We start from the raw sequence: 22,279 nt of genomic DNA on the forward strand, positions 1-22,279 counted from the left end.
TTTTATGCTGCCTCGGCAAGTCCCACACGGATAACAACACCTCGCCCTCTTGCCTCTACTTCATACCTGGCTTGTACGTTCTCCTTTCATAACCACAACAGTTGACACTTTCAAACGCCAAGCCTCATTTCTCAAACACTGTCTTTATCACAGCCAACACCAAGCAAGCTCAGGCTCTTGGCTCTACATGGGATGCCTGCCCATGGACTCACCTGACGGTGTGAAGGTGGTGCTGACGGCGGAATAGTCGGTGCCTCCATCCCCTGACACCTTACAGCTGTAGGCTTGAACATTGTTGATGCCTGCTGTCTGGGTCAGAGTATTGCTGGACTGTGAGCTCTGGTCAGTGCCTCCAATGTTCCACACGTACGTCTCCGTTGACAGGCCAGTCGACGCCGTCACGCAAGTCAAGGTGAAAGAAGACGCATCCGTCACATCACCCGATGGACTGCTGGTGATGCTGGGCGTTTGGGGTACAACTGCACACAAATCAAAACCCACCTCATATTCACACCAACATACTCACATACGCGATACTCTCTCCAGCCGTCTTGAGGCCGTATCAAACATCGCCATCACAACACACATAACCGTCTACCACTTGCCTTCTTAAACCAAAGCCCACCGACTACAAAGGAAATCAAACCGACATGGTTCTTTCCGCACACCAATGTCACCCTCTTCCAGTTTAAGCCAACATCAACACAAAACACAACACCAAATTATGCCAGTGTTTTCACACACTATCTAAAACGTCTTCGGGCACAGTGCCTAAAACACTAAAACCAACACTGTTTGAATACCACATCTTCGTCCTTGCCATAAGAGCCATGTAAAGGAAAACACGGACCAAGACTAGCCACTCGTACTCACCGGTCAGTGTCACACTGGTGCTGCTGATGTCCGACGTCACAGCGTTGAAGACCACTTTACACGTGTACACTTTGCCGTCGTCACTCATGCTGACGACCGGCGTGGTGTAAGTGCTGCTGCTGGCACCACTGACCGCGATTCCATTCGCGTACCACTCATAGCTGGCGCCAGACAGAGGTGACGAAGCCGAAGAGCACGTCAGAGTCGTCGTGTCTCCGTCCGTCAAACTGGAAGTGCCACTGACAGTCGGCGTCTGTGCCTTCACTGAAACCAGACAAAAAGTGCACTTCCTTCGTTAACTTACCGTTCTTATACGTGTCACTCTATTTTCAGACAACTGCTTTCTTATCAACAAAAATACGACTAACTGTATCTGCACTTTTTATGCTGCCTCGGCAAGTCCCACACGGATAACAACACCTCGCCCTCTTGCCTCTACTTCATACCTGGCTTGTACGTTCTCCTTTCATAACCACAACAGTTGACACTTTCAAACGCCAAGCCTCATTTCTCAAACACTGTCTTTATCACAGCCAACACCAAGCAAGCTCAGGCTCTTGGCTCTACATGGGATGCCTGCCCATGGACTCACCTGACGGTGTGAAGGTGGTGCTGACGGCGGAATAGTCGGTGCCTCCATCCCCTGACACCTTACAGCTGTAGGCTTGAACATTGTTGATGCCTGCTGTCTGGGTCAGAGTATTGCTGGACTGTGAGCTCTGGTCAGTGCCTCCAATGTTCCACACGTACGTCTCCGTTGACAGGCCAGTCGACGCCGTCACGCAAGTCAAGGTGAAAGAAGACGCATCCGTCACATCACCCGATGGACTGCTGGTGATGCTGGGCGTTTGGGGTACAACTGCACACAAATCAAAACCCACCTCATATTCACACCAACATACTCACATACGCGATACTCTCTCCAGCCGTCTTGAGGCCGTATCAAACATCGCCATCACAACACACATAACCGTCTACCACTTGCCTTCTTTAACCAAAACCCACCGACTACAAAGGAAATCAAACCGACATGGTTCTTTCCGCACACCAATGTCACCCTCTTCCAGTTTAAGCCAACATCAACACAAAACACAACACCAAATTATGCCAGTGTTTTCACAAACTATCTAAAACGTCTTCGGGCACAGTGCCTAAAACACTAAAACCAACACTGTTTGAATACCACATCTTCGTCCTTGCCATAAGAGCCATGTAAAGGAAAACACGGACCAAGACTAGCCACTCGTACTCACCGGTCAGTGTCACACTGGTGCTGCTGATGTCCGACGTCACAGCGTTGAAGACCACTTTACACGTGTACACTTTGCCGTCGTCACTCATGCTGACGACCGGCGTGGTGTAAGTGCTGCTGCTGGCACCACTGACCGCGATTCCATTCGCGTACCACTCATAGCTGGCCCCAGACAGAGGTGACGAAGCCGAAGAGCACGTCAGAGTCGTCGTGTCTCCGTCCGTCAAACTGGAAGTGCCACTGACAGTCGGCGTCTGTGCCTTCACTGAAACCAGACAAAAAGTGCACTTCCTTCGTTAACTTACCGTTCTTATACGTGTCACTCTATTTTTAGACAACTGCTTTCTTATCAACAAAAATACGACTAACTGTATCTGCACTTTTTATGCTGCCTCGGCAAGTCCCACACGGATAACAACACCTCGCCCTCTTGCCTCTACTTCATACCTGGCTTGTATGTTCTCCTTTCATAACCACAACAGTTGACACTTTCAAACGCCACGCCTCATTTCTCAAACACTGTCTTTATCACAGCCAACACCAAGCAAGCTCAGGCTCTTGGCTCTACATGGGATGCCTGCCCATGCACTCACCTGACGGTGTGAAGGTGGTGCTGACGGCGGAATAGTCGGTGCCTCCATCCCCTGACACCTTACAGCTGTAGGCTTGAACATTGTTGATGCCTGCTGTCTGGGTCAGAGTATTGCTGGACTGTGAGCTCTGGTCAGTGCCTCCAATGTTCCACACGTACGTCTCCGTTGACAGGCCAGTCGACGCCGTCACGCAAGTCAAGGTGAAAGAAGACGCATCCGTCACATCACCCGATGGACTGCTGGTGATGCTGGGCGTTTGGGGTACAACTGCACACAAATCAAAACCCACCTCATATTCACACCAACATACTCACATACGCGATACTCTCTCCAGCCGTCTTGAGGCCGTATCAAACATCGCCATCACAACACACATAACCGTCTACCACTTGCCTTCTTTAACCAAAACCCACCGACTACAAAGGAAATCAAACCGACATGGTTCTTTCCGCACACCAATGTCACCCTCTTCCAGTTTAAGCCAACATCAACACAAAACACAACACCAAATTATGCCAGTGTTTTCACACACTATCTAAAACGTCTTCGGGCACAGTGCCTAAAACACTAAAACCAACACTGTTTGAATACCACGTCTTCGTCCTTGCCATAAGAACCATGTAAAGGAAAACACGGACCAAGACTAGCCACTCGTACTCACCGGTCAGTGTCACACTGGTGCTGCTGATGTCCGACGTCACAGCGTTGAAGACCACTTTACACGTGTACACTTTGCCGTCGTCACTCATGCTGACGACCGGCGTGGTGTAAGTGCTGCTGCTGGCACCACTGACCGCGATTCCATTCGCGTACCACTCATAGCTGGCGCCAGACAGAGGTGACGAAGCCGAAGAGCACGTCAGAGTCGTCGTGTCTCCGTCCGTCAAACTGGAAGTGCCACTGACAGTCGGCGTCTGTGCCTTCACTGAAACCAGACAAAAAGTGCACTTCCTTCGTTAACTTACCGTTCTTATACGTGTCACTCTATTTTTAGACAACTGCTTTCTTATCAACAAAAATACGACTAACTGTATCTGCACTTTTTATGCTGCCTCGGCAAGTCCCACACGGATAACAACACCTCGCCCTCTTGCCTCTACTTCATACCTGGCTTGTACGTTCTCCTTTCATAACCACAACAGTTGACACTTTCAAACGCCAAGCCTCATTTCTCAAACACTGTCTTTATCACAGCCAACACCAAGCAAGCTCAGGCTCTTGGCTCTACATGGGATGCCTGCCCATGGACTCACCTGACGGTGTGAAGGTGGTGCTGACGGCGGAATAGTCGGTGCCTCCATCCCCTGACACCTTACAGCTGTAGGCTTGAACATTGTTGATGCCTGCTGTCTGGGTCAGAGTATTGCTGGACTGTGAGCTCTGGTCAGTGCCTCCAATGTTCCACACGTACGTCTCCGTTGACAGGCCAGTCGACGCCGTCACGCAAGTCAAGGTGAAAGAAGACGCATCCGTCACATCACCCGATGGACTGCTGGTGATGCTGGGCGTTTGGGGTACAACTGCACACAAATCAAAACCCACCTCATATTCACACCAACATACTCCCATACGCGATACTCTCTCCAGCCGTCTTGAGGCCGTATCAAACATCGCCATCACAACACACATAACCGTCTACCACTTGCCTTCTTTAACCAAAACCCACCGACTACAAAGGAAATCAAACCGACATGGTTCTTTCCGCACACCAATGTCACCCTCTTCCAGTTTAAGCCAACATCAACACAAAACACAACACCAAATTATGCCAGTGTTTTCACACACTATCTAAAACGTCTTCGGGCACAGTGCCTAAAACACTAAAACCAACACTGTTTGAATACCACATCTTCGTCATTGCCATAAGAGCCATGTAAAGGAAAACACGAACCAAGACTAGCCACTCGTACTCACCGGTCAGTGTCACACTGGTGCTGCTGATGTCCGACGTCACAGCGTTGAAGACCACTTTACACGTGTACACTTTGCCGTCGTCACTCATGCTGAAGACCGGCGTGGTGTAAGTGCTGCTGCTGGCACCACTGACCGCGATTCCATTCGCGTACCACTCATAGCTGGCGCCAGACAGAGGTGACGAAGCCGAAGAGCACGTCAGAGTCGTCGTGTCTCCGTCCGTCAAACTGGAAGTGCCACTGACAGTCGGCGTCTGTGCCTTCACTGAAACCAGACAAAAAGTGCACTTCCTTCGTTAACTTACCGTTCTTATACGTGTCACTCTATTTTTAGACAACTGCTTTCTTATCAAGAAAAATACGAATAACTGTATCTGCACTTTTTATGCTGCCTCGGCAAGTCCCACACGGATAACAACACCTCGCCCTCTTGCCTCTATACTTCATACCTGGCTTGTACGTTCTCCTTTCATAACCACAACAGTTGACACTTTCAAACGCCAAGCCTCATTTCTCAAACACTGTCTTTATCACAGCCAACACCAAGCAAGCTCAGGCTCTTGGCTCTACATGGGATGCCTGCCCATGGACTCACCTGACGGTGTGAAGGTGGTGCTGACGGCGGAATAGTCGGTGCCTCCATCCCCTGACACCTTACAGCTGTAGGCTTGAACATTGTTGATGCCTGCTGTCTGGGTCAGAGTATTGCTGGACTGTGAGCTCTGGTCAGTGCCTCCAATGTTCCACACGTACGTCTCCGTTGACAGGCCAGTCGACGCCGTCACGCAAGTCAAGGTGAAAGAAGACGCATCCGTCACATCACCCGATGGACTGCTGGTGATGCTGGGCGTTTGGGGTACAACTGCACACAAATCAAAACCCACCTCATATTCACACCAACATACTCACATACGCGATACTCTCTCCAGCCGTCTTGAGGCCGTATCAAACATCGCCATCACAACACACATAACCGTCTACCACTTGCCTTCTTTAACCAAAACCCACCGACTACAAAGGAAATCAAACCGACATGGTTCTTTCCGCACACCAATGTCACCCTCTTCCAGTTTAAGCCAACATCAACACAAAACACAACACCAAATTATGCCAGTGTTTTCACACACTATCTAAAACGTCTTCGGGCACAGTGCCTAAAACACTAAAACCAACACTGTTTGAATACCACATCTTCGTCCTTGCCATAAGAGCCATGTAAAGGAAAACACGGACCAAGACTAGCCACTCGTACTCACCGGTCAGTGTCACACTGGTGCTGCTGATGTCCGACGTCACAGCGTTGAAGACCACTTTACACGTGTACACTTTGCCGTCGTCACTCATGCTGACGACCGGCGTGGTGTAAGTGCTGCTGCTGGCACCACTGACCGCGATTCCATTCGCGTACCACTCATAGCTGGCCCCAGACAGAGGTGACGAAGCCGAAGAGCACGTCAGAGTCGTCGTGTCTCCGTCCGTCAAACTGGAAGTGCCACTGACAGTCGGCGTCTGTGCCTTCACTGAAACCAGACAAAAAGTGCACTTCCTTCGTTAACTTACCGTTCTTATACGTGTCACTCTATTTTTAGACAACTGCTTTCTTATCAACAAAAATACGACTAACTGTATCTGCACTTTTTATGCTGCCTCGGCAAGTCCCACACGGATAACAACACCTCGCCCTCTTGCCTCTACTTCATACCTGGCTTGTATGTTCTCCTTTCATAACCACAACAGTTCACACTTTCAAACGCCAAGCCTCATTTCTCAAACACTGTCTTTATCACAGCCAACACCAAGCAAGCTCAGGCTCTTGGCTCTACATGGGATGCCTGCCCATGCACTCACCTGACGGTGTGAAGGTGGTGCTGACGGCGGAATAGTCGGTGCCTCCATCCCCTGACACCTTACAGCTGTAGGCTTGAACATTGTTGATGCCTGCTGTCTGGGTCAGAGTATTGCTGGACTGTGAGCTCTGGTCAGTGCCTCCAATGTTCCACACGTACGTCTCCGTTGACAGGCCAGTCGACGCCGTCACGCAAGTCAAGGTGAAAGAAGACGCATCCGTCACATCACCCGATGGACTGCTGGTGATGCTGGGCGTTTGGGGTACAACTGCACACAAATCAAAACCCACCTCATATTCACACCAACATACTCACATACGCGATACTCTCTCCAGCCGTCTTGAGGCCGTATCAAACATCGCCATCACAACACACATAACCGTCTACCACTTGCCTTCTTTAACCAAAACCCACCGACTACAAAGGAAATCAAACCGACATTGTTCTTTCCGCACACCAATGTCACCCTCTTCCAGTTTAAGCCAACATCAACACAAAACACAACACCAAATTATGCCAGTGTTTTCACACACTATCTAAAACGTCTTCGGGCACAGTGCCTAAAACACTAAAACCAACACTGCTTGAATACCACATCTTCGTCCTTGCCATAAGAGCCATGTAAAGGAAAACACGAACCAAGACTAGCCACTCGTACTCACCGGTCAGTGTCACACTGGTGCTGCTGATGTCCGACGTCACAGCGTTGAAGACCACTTTACACGTGTACACTTTGCCGTCGTCACTCATGCTGACGACCGGCGTGGTGTAAGTGCTGCTGCTGGCACCACTGACCGCGATTCCATTCGCGTTCCACTCATAGCTGGCCCCAGACAGAGGTGACGAAGCCGAAGAGCACGTCAGAGTCGTCGTGTCTCCGTCCGTCAAACTGGAAGTGCCACTGACAGTCGGCGTCTGTGCCTTCACTGAAACCAGACAAAAAGTGCACTTCCTTCGTTAACTTACCGTTCTTATACGTGTCACTCTATTTTTAGACAACTGCTTTCTTATCAACAAAAATACGACTAACTGTATCTGCACTTTTTATGCTGCCTCGGCAAGTCCCACACGGATAACAACACCTCGCCCTCTTGCCTCTACTTCATATCTGGCTTATACGTTCTCCTTTCATAACCACAACAGTTGACACTTTCAAACGCCAAGCCTCATTTCTCAAACACTGTCTTTATCACAGCCAACACCAAGCAAGCTCAGGCTCTTGGCTCTACATGGGATGCCTGCCCATGCACTCACCTGACGGTGTGAAGGTGGTGCTGACGGCGGAATAGTCGGTGCCTCCATCCCCTGACACCTTACAGCTGTAGGCTTGAACATTGTTGATGCCTGCTGTCTGGGTCAGAGTATTGCTGGACTGTGAGCTCTGGTCAGTGCCTCCAATGTTCCACACGTACGTCTCCGTTGACAGGCCAGTCGACGCCGTCACGCAAGTCAAGGTGAAAGAAGACGCATCCGTCACATCACCCGATGGACTGCTGGTGATGCTGGGCGTTTGGGGTACAACTGCACACAAATCAAAACCCACCTCATATTCACACCAACATACTCACATACGCGATACTCTCTCCAGCCGTCTTGAGGCCGTATCAAACATCGCCATCACAACACACATAACCGTCTACCACTTGCCTTCTTTAACCAAAACCCACCGACTACAAAGGAAATCAAACCGACATGGTTCTTTCCGCACACCAATGTCACCCTCTTCCAGTTTAAGCCAACATCAACACAAAACACAACACCAAATTATGCCAGTGTTTTCACACACTATCTAAAACGTCTTCGGGCACAGTGCCTAAAACACTAAAACCAACACTGCTTGAATACCACATCTTCGTCCTTGCCATAAGAGCCATGTAAAGGAAAACACGAACCAAGACTAGCCACTCGTACTCACCGGTCAGTGTCACACTGGTGCTGCTGATGTCCGACGTCACAGCGTTGAAGACCACTTTACACGTGTACACTTTGCCGTCGTCACTCATGCTGACGACCGGCGTGGTGTAAGTGCTGCTGCTGGCACCACTGACCGCGATTCCATCCGCGTACCACTCATAGCTGGCCCCAGACAGAGGTGACGAAGCCGAAGAGCACGTCAGAGTCGTCGTGTCTCCGTCCGTCAAACTGGAAGTGCCACTGACAGTCGGCGTCTGTGCCTTCACTGAAACCAGACAAAAAGTGCACTTCCTTCGTTAACTTACCGTTCTTATACGTGTCACTCTATTTTCAGACAACTGCTTTCTTATCAACAAAAATACGACTAACTGTATCTGCACGTTTTATGCTGCCTCGGCAAGTCCCACACGGATAACAACACCTCGCCCTCTAGACTCTACTTCATACCTAGCTTCTACGTTCTCCTTTCATAACCACAATAATTGACGCTTGTAAACGCCAAGCCTCATTTCTCAAACACTGTCTTTATCACAGCCAACACCAAGCAAGCTCAGGCTCTTGGCTCTACATGGGATGCCTGCCCATGCACTCACCTGACGGTGTGAAGGTGGTGCTGACGACGGAATAGTCGGTGCCTCCATCCCCTGACACCTTACAGCTGTAGGCTTGAACATTGTTGATGTCTGCTGTCTGGGTCAGAGTATTGCTGGACTGTGAGCTCTGGTCAGTGCCTCCAATGTTCCACACGTACGTCTCCGTTGACAGGCCAGTAGACGCCGTCACGCAAGTCAAGGTGAAAGAAGACGCATCCGTCACATCACCCGATGGACTGCTGGTGATGCTGGGCGTTTGGGGTACAACTGCACACAAATCAAAACCCACCTCATATTCACACCAACATACTCACATACGCGATACTCTCTCCAGCCGTCTTGAGGCCGTATCAAACATCGCCATCACAACACACATAACCGTCTACCACTTGCCTTCTTTAATCAAAACCCACCGACTACAAAGGAAATCAAACCGACATGGTTCTTTCCGCACACCAATGTCACCCTCTTCCAGTTTAAGCCAACATCAACACAAAACACAACACCAAATTATGCCAGTGTTTTCACACACTATCTAAAACGTCTTCGGGCACAGTGCCTAAAACACTAAAACCAACACTGTTTGAATACCACATCTTCGTCCTTGCCATAAGAGCCATGTAAAGGAAAACACGGACCAAGACTAGCCACTCGTACTCACCGGTCAGTGTCACACTGGTGCTGCTGATGTCCGACGTCACAGCGTTGAAGACCACTTTACACGTGTACACTTTGCCGTCGTCACTCATGCTGACGACCGGCGTGGTGTAAGTGCTGCTGCTGGCACCACTGACCGCGATTCCATTCGCGTACCACTCATAGCTGGCCCCAGACAGAGGTGACGAAGCCGAAGAGCACGTCAGAGTCGTCGTGTCTCCGTCCGTCAAACTGGAAGTGCCACTGACAGTCGGCGTCTGTGCCTTCACTGAAACCAGACAAAAAGTGCACTTCCTTCGTTAACTTACCGTTCTTATACGTGTCACTCTATTTTTAGACAACTGCTTTCTTATCAACAAAAATACGACTTTACACCACGCCGGTCTTCAGCATAAGTGACGACGGCAAAGTGTACACGTGTAAAGTGGTCTTCAACGCTGTCTCTTGCCTCTACTTCATACCTGGCTTGTATGTTCTCCTTTCATAACCACAACAGTTGACACTTTCAAACGCCAAGCCTCATTTCTCAAACACTGTCTTTATCACAGCCAACACCAAGCAAGCTCAGGCTCTTGGCTCTACATGGGATGCCTGCCCATGCACTCACCTGACGGTGTGAAGGTGGTGCTGACGGCGGAATAGTCGGTGCCTCCATCCCCTGACACCTTACAGCTGTAGGCTTGAACATTGTTGATGCCTGCTGTCTGGGTCAGAGTATTGCTGGACTGTGAGCTCTGGTCAGTGCCTCCAATGTTCCACACGTACGTCTCCGTTGACAGGCCAGTCGACGCCGTCACGCAAGTCAAGGTGAAAGAAGACGCATCCGTCACATCACCCGATGGACTGCTGGTGATGCTGGGCGTTTGGGGTACAACTGCACACAAATCAAAACCCACCTCATATTCACACCAACATACTCACATACGCGATACTCTCTCCAGCCGTCTTGAGGCCGTATCAAACATCGCCATCACAACACACATAACCGTCTACCACTTGCCTTCTTTAACCAAAACCCACCGACTACAAAGGAAATCAAACCGACATGGTTCTTTCCGCACACCAATGTCACCCTCTTCCAGTTTAAGCCAACATCAACACAAAACACAACACCAAATTATGCCAGTGTTTTCACACACTATCTAAAACGTCTTCGGGCACAGTGCCTAAAACACTAAAACCAACACTGTTTGAATACCACATCTTCGTCCTTGCCATAAGAGCCATGTAAAGGAAAACACGGACCAAGACTAGCCACTCGTACTCACCGGTCAGTGTCACACTGGTGCTGCTGATGTCCGACGTCACAGCGTTGAAGACCACTTTACACGTGTACACTTTGCCGTCGTCACTCATGCTGACGACCGGCGTGGTGTAAGTGCTGCTGCTGGCACCACTGACCGCGATTCCATTCGCGTACCACTCATAGCTGGCCCCAGACAGAGGTGACGAAGCCGAAGAGCACGTCAGAGTCGTCGTGTCTCCGTCCGTCAAACTGGAAGTGCCACTGACAGTCGGCGTCTGTGCCTTCACTGAAACCAGACAAAAAGTGCACTTCCTTCGTTAACTTACCGTTCTTATACGTGTCACTCTATTTTTAGACAACTGCTTTCTTATCAACAAAAATACGACTAACTGTATCTGCACTTTTTATGCTGCCTCGGCAAGTCCCACACGGATAACAACACCTCGCCCTCTAGACTCTACTTCATACCTAGCTTCTACGTTCTCCTTTCATAACCACAACAGTTGACACTTTCAAACGCCAAGCCTCATTTCTCAAACACTGTCTTTATCACAGCCAACACCAAGCAAGCTCAGGCTCTTGGCTCTACATGGGATGCCTGCCCATGCACTCACCTGACGGTGTGAAGGTGGTGCTGACGGCGGAATAGTCGGTGCCTCCATCCCCTGACACCTTACAGCTGTAGGCTTGAACATTGTTGATGCCTGCTGTCTGGGTCAGAGTATTGCTGGACTGTGAGCTCTGGTCAGTGCCTCCAATGTTCCACACGTACGTCTCCGTTGACAGGCCAGTCGACGCCGTCACGCAAGTCAAGGTGAAAGAAGACGCATCCGTCACATCACCCGATGGACTGCTGGTGATGCTGGGCGTTTGGGGTACAACTGCACACAAATCAAAACCCACCTCATATTCACACCAACATACTCACATACGCGATACTCTCTCCAGCCGTCTTGAGGCCGTATCAAACATCGCCATCACAACACACATAACCGTCTACCACTTGCCTTCTTTAACCAAAACCCACCGACTACAAAGGAAATCAAACCGACATGGTTCTTTCCGCACACCAATGTCACCCTCTTCCAGTTTAAGCCAACATCAACACAAAACACAACACCAAATTATGCCAGTGTTTTCACACACTATCTAAAACGTCTTCGGGCACAGTGCCTAAAACACTAAAACCAACACTGCTTGAATACCACATCTTCGTCCTTGCCATAAGAGCCATGTAAAGGAAAACACGAACCAAGACTAGCCACTCGTACTCACCGGTCAGTGTCACACTGGTGCTGCTGATGTCCGACGTCACAACGTTGAAGACCACTTTACACGTGTACACTTTGCCGTCGTCACTCATGCTGACGACCGGCGTGGTGTAAGTGCTGCTGCTGGCACCACTGACCGCGATTCCATTCGCGTACCACTCATAGCTGGCCCCAGACAGAGGTGACGAAGCCGAAGAGCACGTCAGAGTCGTCGTGTCTCCGTCCGTCAAACTGGAAGTGCCACTGACAGTCGGCGTCTGTGCCTTCACTGAAACCAGACAAAAAGTGCACTTCCTTCGTTAACTTACCGTTCTTATACGTGTCACTCTATTTTTAGACAACTGCTTTCTTATCAACAAAAATACGACTAACTGTATCTGCACTTTTTATGCTGCCTCGGCAAGTCCCACACGGATAACAACACCTCGCCCTCTTGCCTCTACTTCATACCTGGCTTATACGTTCTCCTTTCATAACCACAACAGTTGACACTTTCAAACGCCAAGCCTCATTTCTCAAACACTGTCTTTATCACAGCCAACACCAAGCAAGCTCAGGCTCTTGGCTCTACATGGGATGCCTGCCCATGCACTCACCTGACGGTGTGAAGGTGGTGCTGACGGCGGAATAGTCGGTGCCTCCATCCCCTGACACCTTACAGCTGTAGGCTTGAACATTGTTGATGTCTGCTGTCTGGGTCAGAGTATTGCTGGACTGTGAGCTCTGGTCAGTGCCTCCAATGTTCCACACGTACGTCTCCGTTGACAGGCCAGTAGACGCCGTCACGCAAGTCAAGGTGAAAGAAGACGCATCCGTCACATCACCCGATGGACTGCTGGTGATGCTGGGCGTTTGGGGTACAACTGCACACAAATCAAAACCCACCTCATATTCACACCAACATACTCACATACGCGATACTCTCTCCAGCCGTCTTGAGGCCGTATCAAACATCGCCATCACAACACACATAACCGTCTACCACTTGCCTTCTTTAATCAAAACCCACCGACTACAAAGGAAATCAAACCGACATGGTTCTTTCCGCACACCAATGTCACCCTCTTCCAGTTTAAGCCAACATCAACACAAAACACAACACCAAATTATGCCGGTGTTTTCACACACTATCTAAAACGTCTTCGGGCACAGTGCCTAAAACACTAAAACCAACACTGCTTGAATACCACATCTTCGTCCTTGCCATAAGAGCCATGTAAAGGAAAACACGGACCAAGACTAGCCACTCGTACTCACCGGTCAGTGTCACACTGGTGCTACTGATGTCCGACGTCACAGCGTTGAAGACCACTTTACACGTGTACACTTTGCCGTCGTCACTCATGCTGACGACCGGCGTGGTGTAAGCGCTGCTGCTGGCACCACTGACCGCGATTCCATTCGCGTACCACTCATAGCTGGCGCCAGACAGAGGTGACGAAGCCGAAGAGCACGTCAGAGTCGTCGTGTCTCCGTCCGTCAAACTGGAAGTGCCACTGACAGTCGGCGTCTGTGCCTTCACTGAAACCAGACAAAAAGTGCACTTCCTTCGTTAACTTACCGTTCTTATACGTGTCACTCTATTTTTAGACAACTGCTTTCTTATCAACAAAAATACGACTAACTGTCTCTGCACCTTTTATGCTGCCTCGGCAAGTCCCACACGGATAACAACACCTCGCCCTCTTGCCTCTACTTCATACCTGGCTTGTACGTTCTCCTTTCATAACCACAACAGTTGACACTTTCAAACGCCAAGCCTCATTTCTCAAACACTGTCTTTATCACAGCCAACACCAAGCAAGCTCAGGCTCTTGGCTCTACATGGGATGCCTGCCCATGCACTCACCTGACGGTGTGAAGGTGGTGCTGACGGCGGAATAGTCGGTGCCTCCATCCCCTGACACCTTACAGCTGTAGGCTTGAACATTGTTGATGTCTGCTGTCTGGGTCAGAGTATTGCTGGACTGTGAGCTCTGGTCAGTGCCTCCAATGTTCCACACGTACGTCTCCGTTGACAGGCCAGTAGACGCCGTCACGCAAGTCAAGGTGAAAGAAGACGCATCCGTCACATCACCCGATGGACTGCTGGTGATGCTGGGCGTTTGGGGTACAACTGCACACAAATCAAAACCCACCTCATATTCACACCAACATACTCACATACGCGATACTCTCTCCAGCCGTCTTGAGGTCTCATCAAACATCGCCATCACAACACACATAACCGTCTACTACTTGCCTTCTTTAACCAAAACCCACCGACTACAAAGGAAATCAAACCGACATGGTTCTTTCCGCACATGAATGTCACCCTCTTCCAGTTTAAGCCAACATCAACACAAAACACGACACCAAATTATGCCAGTGTTTTCACACACTATCTAAAACGTCTTCGGGCACAGTGCCTAAAACACTAGAATCAACACTGCTTGAATACCACATCTTCGTCCTTGCCATAAGAGCCATGTAAAGGAAAACACGGCCCAAGACTAGCCACTCGTACTCACCGGTCAGTGTCACACTGGTGCTGCTGATGTCCGACGTCACAGCGTTGAAGACCACTTTACACGTGTACACTTTGCCGTTGTCACTCATGCTGACGACCGGCGTGGTGTAAGTGCTGCTGCTGGCACCATTGACCGCGATTTCATCCGCGTACCACTCATAGCTGGCGCCAGACAGAGGTGACGAAGCCGAAGAGCACGTCAGAGTCGTCGTGTCTCCGTCCGTCAAACTGGAAGTGCCACTGACAGTCGGCGTCTGTGCCTTCACTGAAACCAGAGAAAAGGTGCACTTCCTTTGTTCACTTACTGTTCTTATGCGTGTCACTCTATTTTTAGACAACTGCTTTCTTATCAACAAAATTACGACTAACTGTATCTGCACTTTTTATGCTGCCTCGGCAAGTCCCACACGGATAACAACACCTCGCCCTCTTGCCTCTACTTCATACCTGGCTTGTACGTTCTCCTTTCATAACCACAACAGTTGACACTTTCAAACGCCAAGCCTCATTTCTCAAACACTGTCTTTATCACAGCCAACACCAAGCAAGCTCAGGCTCTTGTGAGCGCGTCGGTTCTTTGTAGCATCCAAATTACATCCTCCATTAAATTACATTATAAGTCATCTCAGAATTTTTCAGCAACTCAAGGGCAAGCACAGTCTTTATCACAGCCAACACCAAGCAAGCTCAGGCTCTTGGCTCTACATGGGATGCCTGCCCATGCACTCACCTGACGGTGTGAAGGTGGTGCTGACGGCGGAATAGTCGGTGCCTCCATCCCCTGACACCTTACAGCTGTAGGCTTGAACATTGTTGATGCCTGCTGTCTGGGTCAGAGTATTGCTGGACTGTGAGCTCTGGTCAGTGCCTCCAATGTTCCACACGTACGTCTCCGTTGACAGGCCAGTAGACGCCGTCACGCAAGTCAAGGTGAAAGAAGACGCATCCGTCACATCACCCGATGGACTGCTGGTGATGCTGGGCGTTTGGGGTACAACTGCACACAAATCAAAACCCACCTCATATTCACACCAACATACTCACATACGCGATACTCTCTCCAGCCGTCTTGAGGTCTCATCAAACATCGCCATCACAACACACATAACCGTCTACCACTTGCCTTCTTTAACCAAAACCCACCGACTACAAAGGAAATCAAACCGACATGGTTCTTTCCGCACACCAATGTCACCCTCTTCCAGTTTAAACCAACATCAACGCAAAACACAACACCAAATTATGCCAGTGTTTTCACACACTATCTAAAACGTCTTCGGGCACAGTGCCTAAAACACTAAAACCAACACTGCTTGAATACCACATCTTCGTCCTTGCCATAAGAGCCATGTAAAGGAAAACACGGCCCAAGACTAGCCACTCGTACTCACCGGTCAGTGTCACACTGGTGCTGCTGATGTCCGACGTCACAGCGTTGAAGACCACTTTACACGTGTACACTTTGCCGTCGTCACTCATGCTGACGACCGGCGTGGTGTAAGTGCTGCTGCTGGCACCACTGACCGCGATTCCATCCGCGTACCACTCATAGCTGGCGCCAGACAGAGGTGACGAAGCCGAAGAGCACGTCAGAGTCGTCGTGTCTCCGTCCGTCAAACTGGAAGTGCCACTGACAGTCGGCGTCTGTGCCTTCACTGAAACCAGAGAAAAAGTGCACTTCCTTCGTTAACTTACCGTTCTTATACGTGTCACTCTATTTTCAGACAACTGCTTTCTTATCAACAAAAATACGACTAACTGTATCTGCACTTTTTATGCTGCCTCGGCAAGTCCCACACGGATAACAACACCTCGCCCTCTTGCCTCTACTTCATACCTGGCTTGTACGTTCTCCTTTCGTAACCACAACAGTTGACACTTTCAAACGCCAAGCCTCATTTTTCAAACACTGTCTTTATCACAGCCAACACCAAGCAAGCTCAGGCTCTTGGCTCTACATGGGATGCCTGCCCATGCACTCACCTGACGGTGTGAAGGTGGTGCTGACGGCGGAATAGTCGGTGCCTCCATCCCCTGACACCTTACAGCTGTAGGCTTGAACATTGTTGATGCCTGCTGTCTGGGTCAGAGTATTGCTGGACTGTGAGCTCTGGTCAGTGCCTCCAATGTTCCACACGTACGTCTCCGTTGACAGGCCAGTCGACGCCGTCACGCAAGTCAAGGTGAAAGAAGACGCATCCGTCACATCACCCGATGGACTGCTGGTGATGCTGGGCGTTTGGGGTACAACTGCACACAAATCAAAACCCACCTCATATTTACACTAACATTACACATAAACGCTTCACTGTCTCCTGCCGTCTTAATGGTGTATTAAACATGACCAACATATAACTTTAGCCTTTTACCACTTGGTCAAATGAACACATTACTTCATTTTTGACTTTTTTGACAGACGTTTGAAAACTTCTTAGAAATTATTTTCTCAAAGAGATGGCACGGATATTAAGTTTTGTTTCTTTGACTTTTTTATTTAAAGGTCCTCTATAAAAAAAAAAAATAGAAAAAGTGTTTAGGCCTATAAAGTAATATTTGAAGGACTTGTTGGTCACAATTGACGTTTTTTGCGACTTTTTAGGGTAAAACATGCAGTTTGTGGGACATATTTATCTTCCAGAATATAGTACAGATAGAACTTTGAAGTGTGTTTTATTTTATTCTAAACAGGCCCCCAGATCTAGTAACAGAGTATTTTTTTCATATTCATGAACATATTTTGTTTCTTGTGTAGATATCACAGGTACAAAATAAATTTTTGAAAAAAAGCAGTTTTTTTTTAATACTTTTGACAGAGCTTCTAAAACCACTCATCAAGGTAAAGACATAATATCTGAAGAAAATTAGAAAAGGAAAAGATTGAACAATTAGTCTCGAAGATGAATGCTGTGACTTTGAAATCTTACAAAGATCCACCACACTTTGATCGTGTCTTGAAAGTTAAAACTTCAGCTTTACAAATGTTTGGGAATATGTTTCATATTTCTTTGATCTTCGTTTAACACAAAGTTAACCCCTCTGTAACCTTGACATTTGACAAGTCCCGAACGGATGTTTAAAGTAAGTGGTTGTCATAAAACACATTGTAAGAGTGTGAAGTTTTAATTGTTTAGCCTTATATGTACGTGCGTGCGTGCGTGCGAGTGTGGGTGTGTGTGTGTGTGTGTGTGTGTGTGTGTGTGCGTCTGTGTGTGCGTGCCTGCCTGCGTGCGTGCGTGCGTGCGTGCGTGTGTGTGTGTGTGTGTGTGTGTGTGTGTAGTGTGTGTGAGTATGAAGATTGAAAACAAGTTCAAATTGATATTTTTAGTCAGAAAAGAATTAAAAGTATGAATAAACGTTGGAAGATAACGATAATTGTGTGTGGTTTTTTTTGGGGGGGAGGTGGGGTAAACTCGAAGACGCTTACTAAAAGACAAATACCGCATTGACACTTACCTGTCAGCTGAAAACCTGCAGACGCGGGAGATGTGTCGGCGCCGTTAATAGCAGTACAGGTGTACGTGATGCTTTCATTCCCAAAAGTGACCGTGCCCAGACTGAGACTGGTGGAAGAGGAGGCAGCTCCCTGGGACACTGAGTTGGCGAAGAACTCATAGGTGAAGGTCCCTGATGAAGAAGTCACGCAAGTCAAGGTCACACTGTCTCCGTCGACCACCTGAGCATGGGTGATGGTGGGTGCGGCAGGTGTAGCTGAAACCGAGAGTGATTTGTGTCCAGTGTTTTATAAACCGGTACGATTTGAGAGCAAAAAGCCTAGCAAAATGAAAGAGTTATAAGAAATAAAGAAAAACAGATGGACATATAGGTAACCGGGAAGAAAATTACTAAAAAGAGAACAAACAAACAAACAAACAAACAAACAAACAAACAAAGCAAGAGCAAAAACAAAACAAAACGCCGAGTCAACCAGTAAGACTAAATACATTATTGCATTTAAATTCATCTTCGGAACATCGTAATTGACCTTCACCGTGTTTGGCCGGTGTTTTACCGACTGACATCTGAAATATCAAAGAAAATGGCAGGTCGGTGTCAACCAGCCTGTTGATTACTGTTGCAAATCAGGCATGAACGTGGCGAGTATTTTACTCGCCATGGCGAGGAGAAACATGTAACTGGCGAGTAGAAATGTTCATCTATTCGCCAAATGCGAGTAAAGTTGCTGAAACAAATTGTTGGTTTGGCTAGTAAAGTTTGCTCTCTGGCAAGTAAATTTTCGGAATCAGTAGCAAGTCAAGTCAAGTCAAGTATTTTATTGTTTTGGGCCCAGAGGGCTTTGAAACAAAGATATAACTTTAACAAAAAAAAGGTAATAAATCAGACAGTTAATATATGTATGCAAATTGAGCGGACAAATACAACAATACTATAGGCTACAACCAAAATAAATTGGCAATATACACTTCCATACATACAAACAAAAAGAAAAGTAAAATAGGTTTAACAAAATCAGGTAAGAAATCAGACAGATAATATGAATACATTAAGCGGACAACGATAATATACAGCCGAAATAAATTGGCAATACCATTATGCCATGCATCTTTTGTAAAAACACAAAACAAAACAAAAGCATGTATTACATACATATACATACCAATAAAGAAACTAGATGTAACACTAACATACTAAAATCATAACATGGGCTACAAATCTTGCTAGCTTCATTAGTTTTATCTTAGATTTACAATTCATTAACTGTTCATATTTTAAACAATTTGGGTGAGATCGGTAATAAGAACTAATTAATTTTCTTCTTTCAGACACTATACTTTCGTCGGTACAAATGAACAAATAGTGAAACTCATCACCTAATTCATTTTTATCTCCCATATCACACAATCTTTCATTTCTAGGAGCATTAACACATATGTGCTGATGTATTGGCAACTTTTGATTGCTTGTTCTAAATTTTGCTAATTTAACTTGGAATTTCCTGGGCAACCAAAGCAAATACCTTTCCAGACAAAAATCCTTTTTGGCTCACGTAAGTGTAGCCTATGCGATGCTAACTTTTGTCTGTCTGTGCGTGCGTGCGTGCGTGCGTATGTATGTATGTCTGTGGTAGAAACTTTAACATTTGACTGAACACCGAAATATTAATTTTACCTGGTTATTATTCAAGCAACAGCTTCAAAGTATTGAAGCAATGATCAACATTTTGTCGGCACGTATGTAGTTAAAGTGTGTATCCAAAGAAAACGGGTGGTGGGGGGTTTTGGGGGGGTAAAAACAGCTGACTGGTTTGTGTCGTGTGTGGTATGTAGACTTAGGTCAGATCACGCGAAGGACAGGTGGGGCGGGGATGTAGCTCAGTCGGTAGCGCGCTGGATTTGTATCCAGTTGGCCGCTGTCAGCGTGAGTTCGTCCCCACGTTCGGCGAGAGATTTATTTCTCAGAGTCAACTTTGTGTGCAGACTCTCCTCGGTGTCCGAACACCCCCGTGTGTACACGCAAGCACAAGACCAAGTGCGCACGAAAAAGATCCTGTAATCCATGTCAGAGTTCGGTGGGTTATAGAAACACGAAAATACCCTGCATGCTTCCTTCGAAAACGGCGTATGGCTGCCTAAATGGCGTGGTAAAAAACGGTCATGCACGTAAAATTCCATTCGTGCAAAAACCTCGAGTGTACGTGGGAGTTTCAGCCCACGAACGCAGAAGAAGACGTGAAGGATTGTGGTATAGATACCGTTATCACCGAGCTGCAGTTCGCCGATTCGGAGAAGACGATTTCACAATGTTCGGTTTCGTAGCTCCAGAAAAATAGATAAAGAAGATACCAAAGGAGATTTTCTACAGGTTAATCTGCACAGCGTGTTTCCAGTGTCTGCGCGAGGAAGCGCTGTCGAAAGCGCAGTTTTCGATCTGGCCATCTGGCAGTCGTGTCCCCGTAAGTAGGCTACATACAGACAGACAGATCTAGTGTCTCGCACTCTTGCACTGTGTCACCTATGCTTACTGTGTGTGTGTATGTGTGACGGAGTGATTGCGTTTGTGTTACTGTTTGTCGATTTCTTACGTGAGCCTTGAAGGCTTCGCCTCTTGTTATATATTCTGTAATTAAAACACAAGCTGTTGGCATTCACGTCAGTGTTCCATTCCTGCAGGAATTGATCTCTTAGCCTTTGTTTTACAACGTTTTTAAAACCTGAGACGGCAAGACTCTGAGTTGTCCATAAATATGATAGACCCAACTTATTTAACATAGTATTGACAAAGGCGACTACACCATTGGTTGGACTTTCAGGGCTGCAAATAAGAACTGTTTCATGCAACCTCTGACTTCATCAGTGCGTAAGTGTGAAGATCAGACAGACAGACAGGCAGACACTCATCAACAGACTTCACGTCAGAACAGCTGCTCCAATCACCTGCTTTTCAGACAAACAGAGAAAAACAAAGAGAGAAAGACAAACCGACAGACAGGCAGATAAAAAGACAAAAGGACACAGAGAGAGCCATTTCGACAAAAGAACACAACAGCCATCAAGACACACACACAACAAAAAGATCCACCTCCGTAACCCACTGACCTAGTACAGTGAGGGCGAACCCAGCACTATCTGTGGATGATGGGTCAGAGTCGGTGACGACGCAGACATAGGACCCAGAATCTGTAGTGGCATCTGCATTGATCACCAGCGTGCTGGAGGCCTCTCCGCTCAAAACGCTGCCATCCTTCTTCCAGGAGTAGGTCAACCCTGTGCTGGGTGACACGGTACAGGTCAAGGTCACGGACACGCCGAACGAGGTGGACGTGCCGCCATTGGAAGAGCTGACAGTAGGGGTGGCTGGGACGGCTGGTTGAACGTCAAGAGTCATCAGATTAGTTGGTTGGTGTATAGTTGGTTGTTGTTGTTGTTGTTGTTGTTGCTGCTGTTGTTTTGTTGTGAGTTTTTTTTACGGGGGAAGGGGTCACACTTTTTTACATTTAGTCAAGTTTTTACTAAATGTTTTAACATAGAGGGGGAATCGAGACGAGGGTCGTGGTGTATGTGTGTGTGTGTGTGTGTGTGTGTGTGTGTGTGTGTGTGTGTGTGTGTGTGTGTGTGTGTGTCTGTGTGTGTCTGTGCGTGTGTGTGTAGAGCGATTCAGAGTAAACTACTGTACCGATCTTTATGAAATTTTACATGAGAGTTCCTGGGTATGATATCCCCATATATTGTTTTCATTTTTTCGATAAATGTCTTTTATGACGTCATATCCGGCTTTTTGTAAAAAGTTGAGGCAGCACTGTCACACCCTCAATTTTCAATCAAATTGATTGAAATTTTGGCCAAGCAATCTTCGACGAAGGCCGGACTTTGGTATTGCATTTCAGCATGGAGGCTTACAAATTAATTAATGACTTTGGTCATTAAAAATCTGAAAATTGTAATTAAAATTTTTTTTTAAACGATCCAAAATTACTTTTATTTTATTCTTCATCATGTTCTGATTCCAAAAACATATAAATATGTTATATTCGGATTAAAAACAAGCTCTGAAAATTAAAAAAATTAAAATTATGATTAAAATTAAATTTCCGAAATCGTTTTAAAAACTATTTCATTTTATTCCTTGTCGGTTCCTGATTCCAAAAACATATAG

General features: G+C 47.5%; 2 protein-coding genes across 2 annotated transcripts in view; both read right to left on the minus strand.

The window, feature by feature from the left end:
• LOC138953416 (serine-rich adhesin for platelets-like) overlaps positions 1-4,019 on the minus strand; it is a 41,705-nt gene extending 37,686 nt beyond the window's left edge. Inside the window, exons 1-7 of the mRNA XM_070325222.1 lie at positions 3,977-4,019; positions 3,380-3,643; positions 2,719-2,985; positions 2,127-2,390; positions 1,466-1,732; positions 874-1,137; positions 213-479 (exon numbers count right to left, since the gene is read on the minus strand). Coding sequence (XP_070181323.1) covers positions 213-479; positions 874-1,137; positions 1,466-1,732; positions 2,127-2,390; positions 2,719-2,985; positions 3,380-3,643; positions 3,977-4,019 — 1,636 coding nt within the window. The remainder of the gene's footprint in view (positions 1-212; positions 480-873; positions 1,138-1,465; positions 1,733-2,126; positions 2,391-2,718; positions 2,986-3,379; positions 3,644-3,976) is intronic.
• A 171-nt stretch (positions 4,020-4,190) lies between these two features.
• On the minus strand, positions 4,191-21,511 carry LOC138953423 (serine-rich adhesin for platelets-like). Its single transcript, XM_070325233.1, has 23 exons — positions 21,223-21,511; positions 18,122-18,376; positions 16,652-16,918; positions 16,060-16,323; positions 15,399-15,665; positions 14,670-14,933; positions 14,009-14,275; positions 13,417-13,680; positions 12,756-13,022; positions 12,164-12,427; positions 11,503-11,769; positions 10,911-11,174; positions 10,250-10,516; positions 9,647-9,910; positions 8,986-9,252; positions 8,394-8,657; positions 7,733-7,999; positions 7,141-7,404; positions 6,480-6,746; positions 5,888-6,151; positions 5,227-5,493; positions 4,610-4,896; positions 4,191-4,238 (listed from the first exon to the last, which is right to left on the minus strand). Exons 1-23 carry the CDS (start codon positions 21,509-21,511, stop codon positions 4,191-4,193), a joined length of 5,925 nt encoding a protein of 1,974 aa, XP_070181334.1.
• Between the last annotated feature and the right edge of the window lie 768 nt (positions 21,512-22,279).

This window comes from Littorina saxatilis, linkage group LG2, assembly GCF_037325665.1.
Source record: "Littorina saxatilis isolate snail1 linkage group LG2, US_GU_Lsax_2.0, whole genome shotgun sequence".
In the NCBI taxonomy this organism is placed as follows: domain Eukaryota; kingdom Metazoa; phylum Mollusca; class Gastropoda; order Littorinimorpha; family Littorinidae; genus Littorina; species Littorina saxatilis.

Excerpts from the sequence above, each read along its gene's own strand:
- LOC138953423 (XM_070325233.1), bottom strand. The coding sequence starts at position 21,511 with ATGACTCTTGACGTTCAACCAGCCGTCCCAGCCACCCCTACTGTCAGC. Across the intron at positions 10,517-10,910 it reads CACCAGTGTGACACTGACCG|TTGTACCCCAAACGCCCAGC; the intron begins GTGAGTACGAGT and ends ATTTGTGTGCAG. Across the intron at positions 5,494-5,887 it reads CACCAGTGTGACACTGACCG|TTGTACCCCAAACGCCCAGC; the intron begins GTGAGTACGAGT and ends ATTTGTGTGCAG.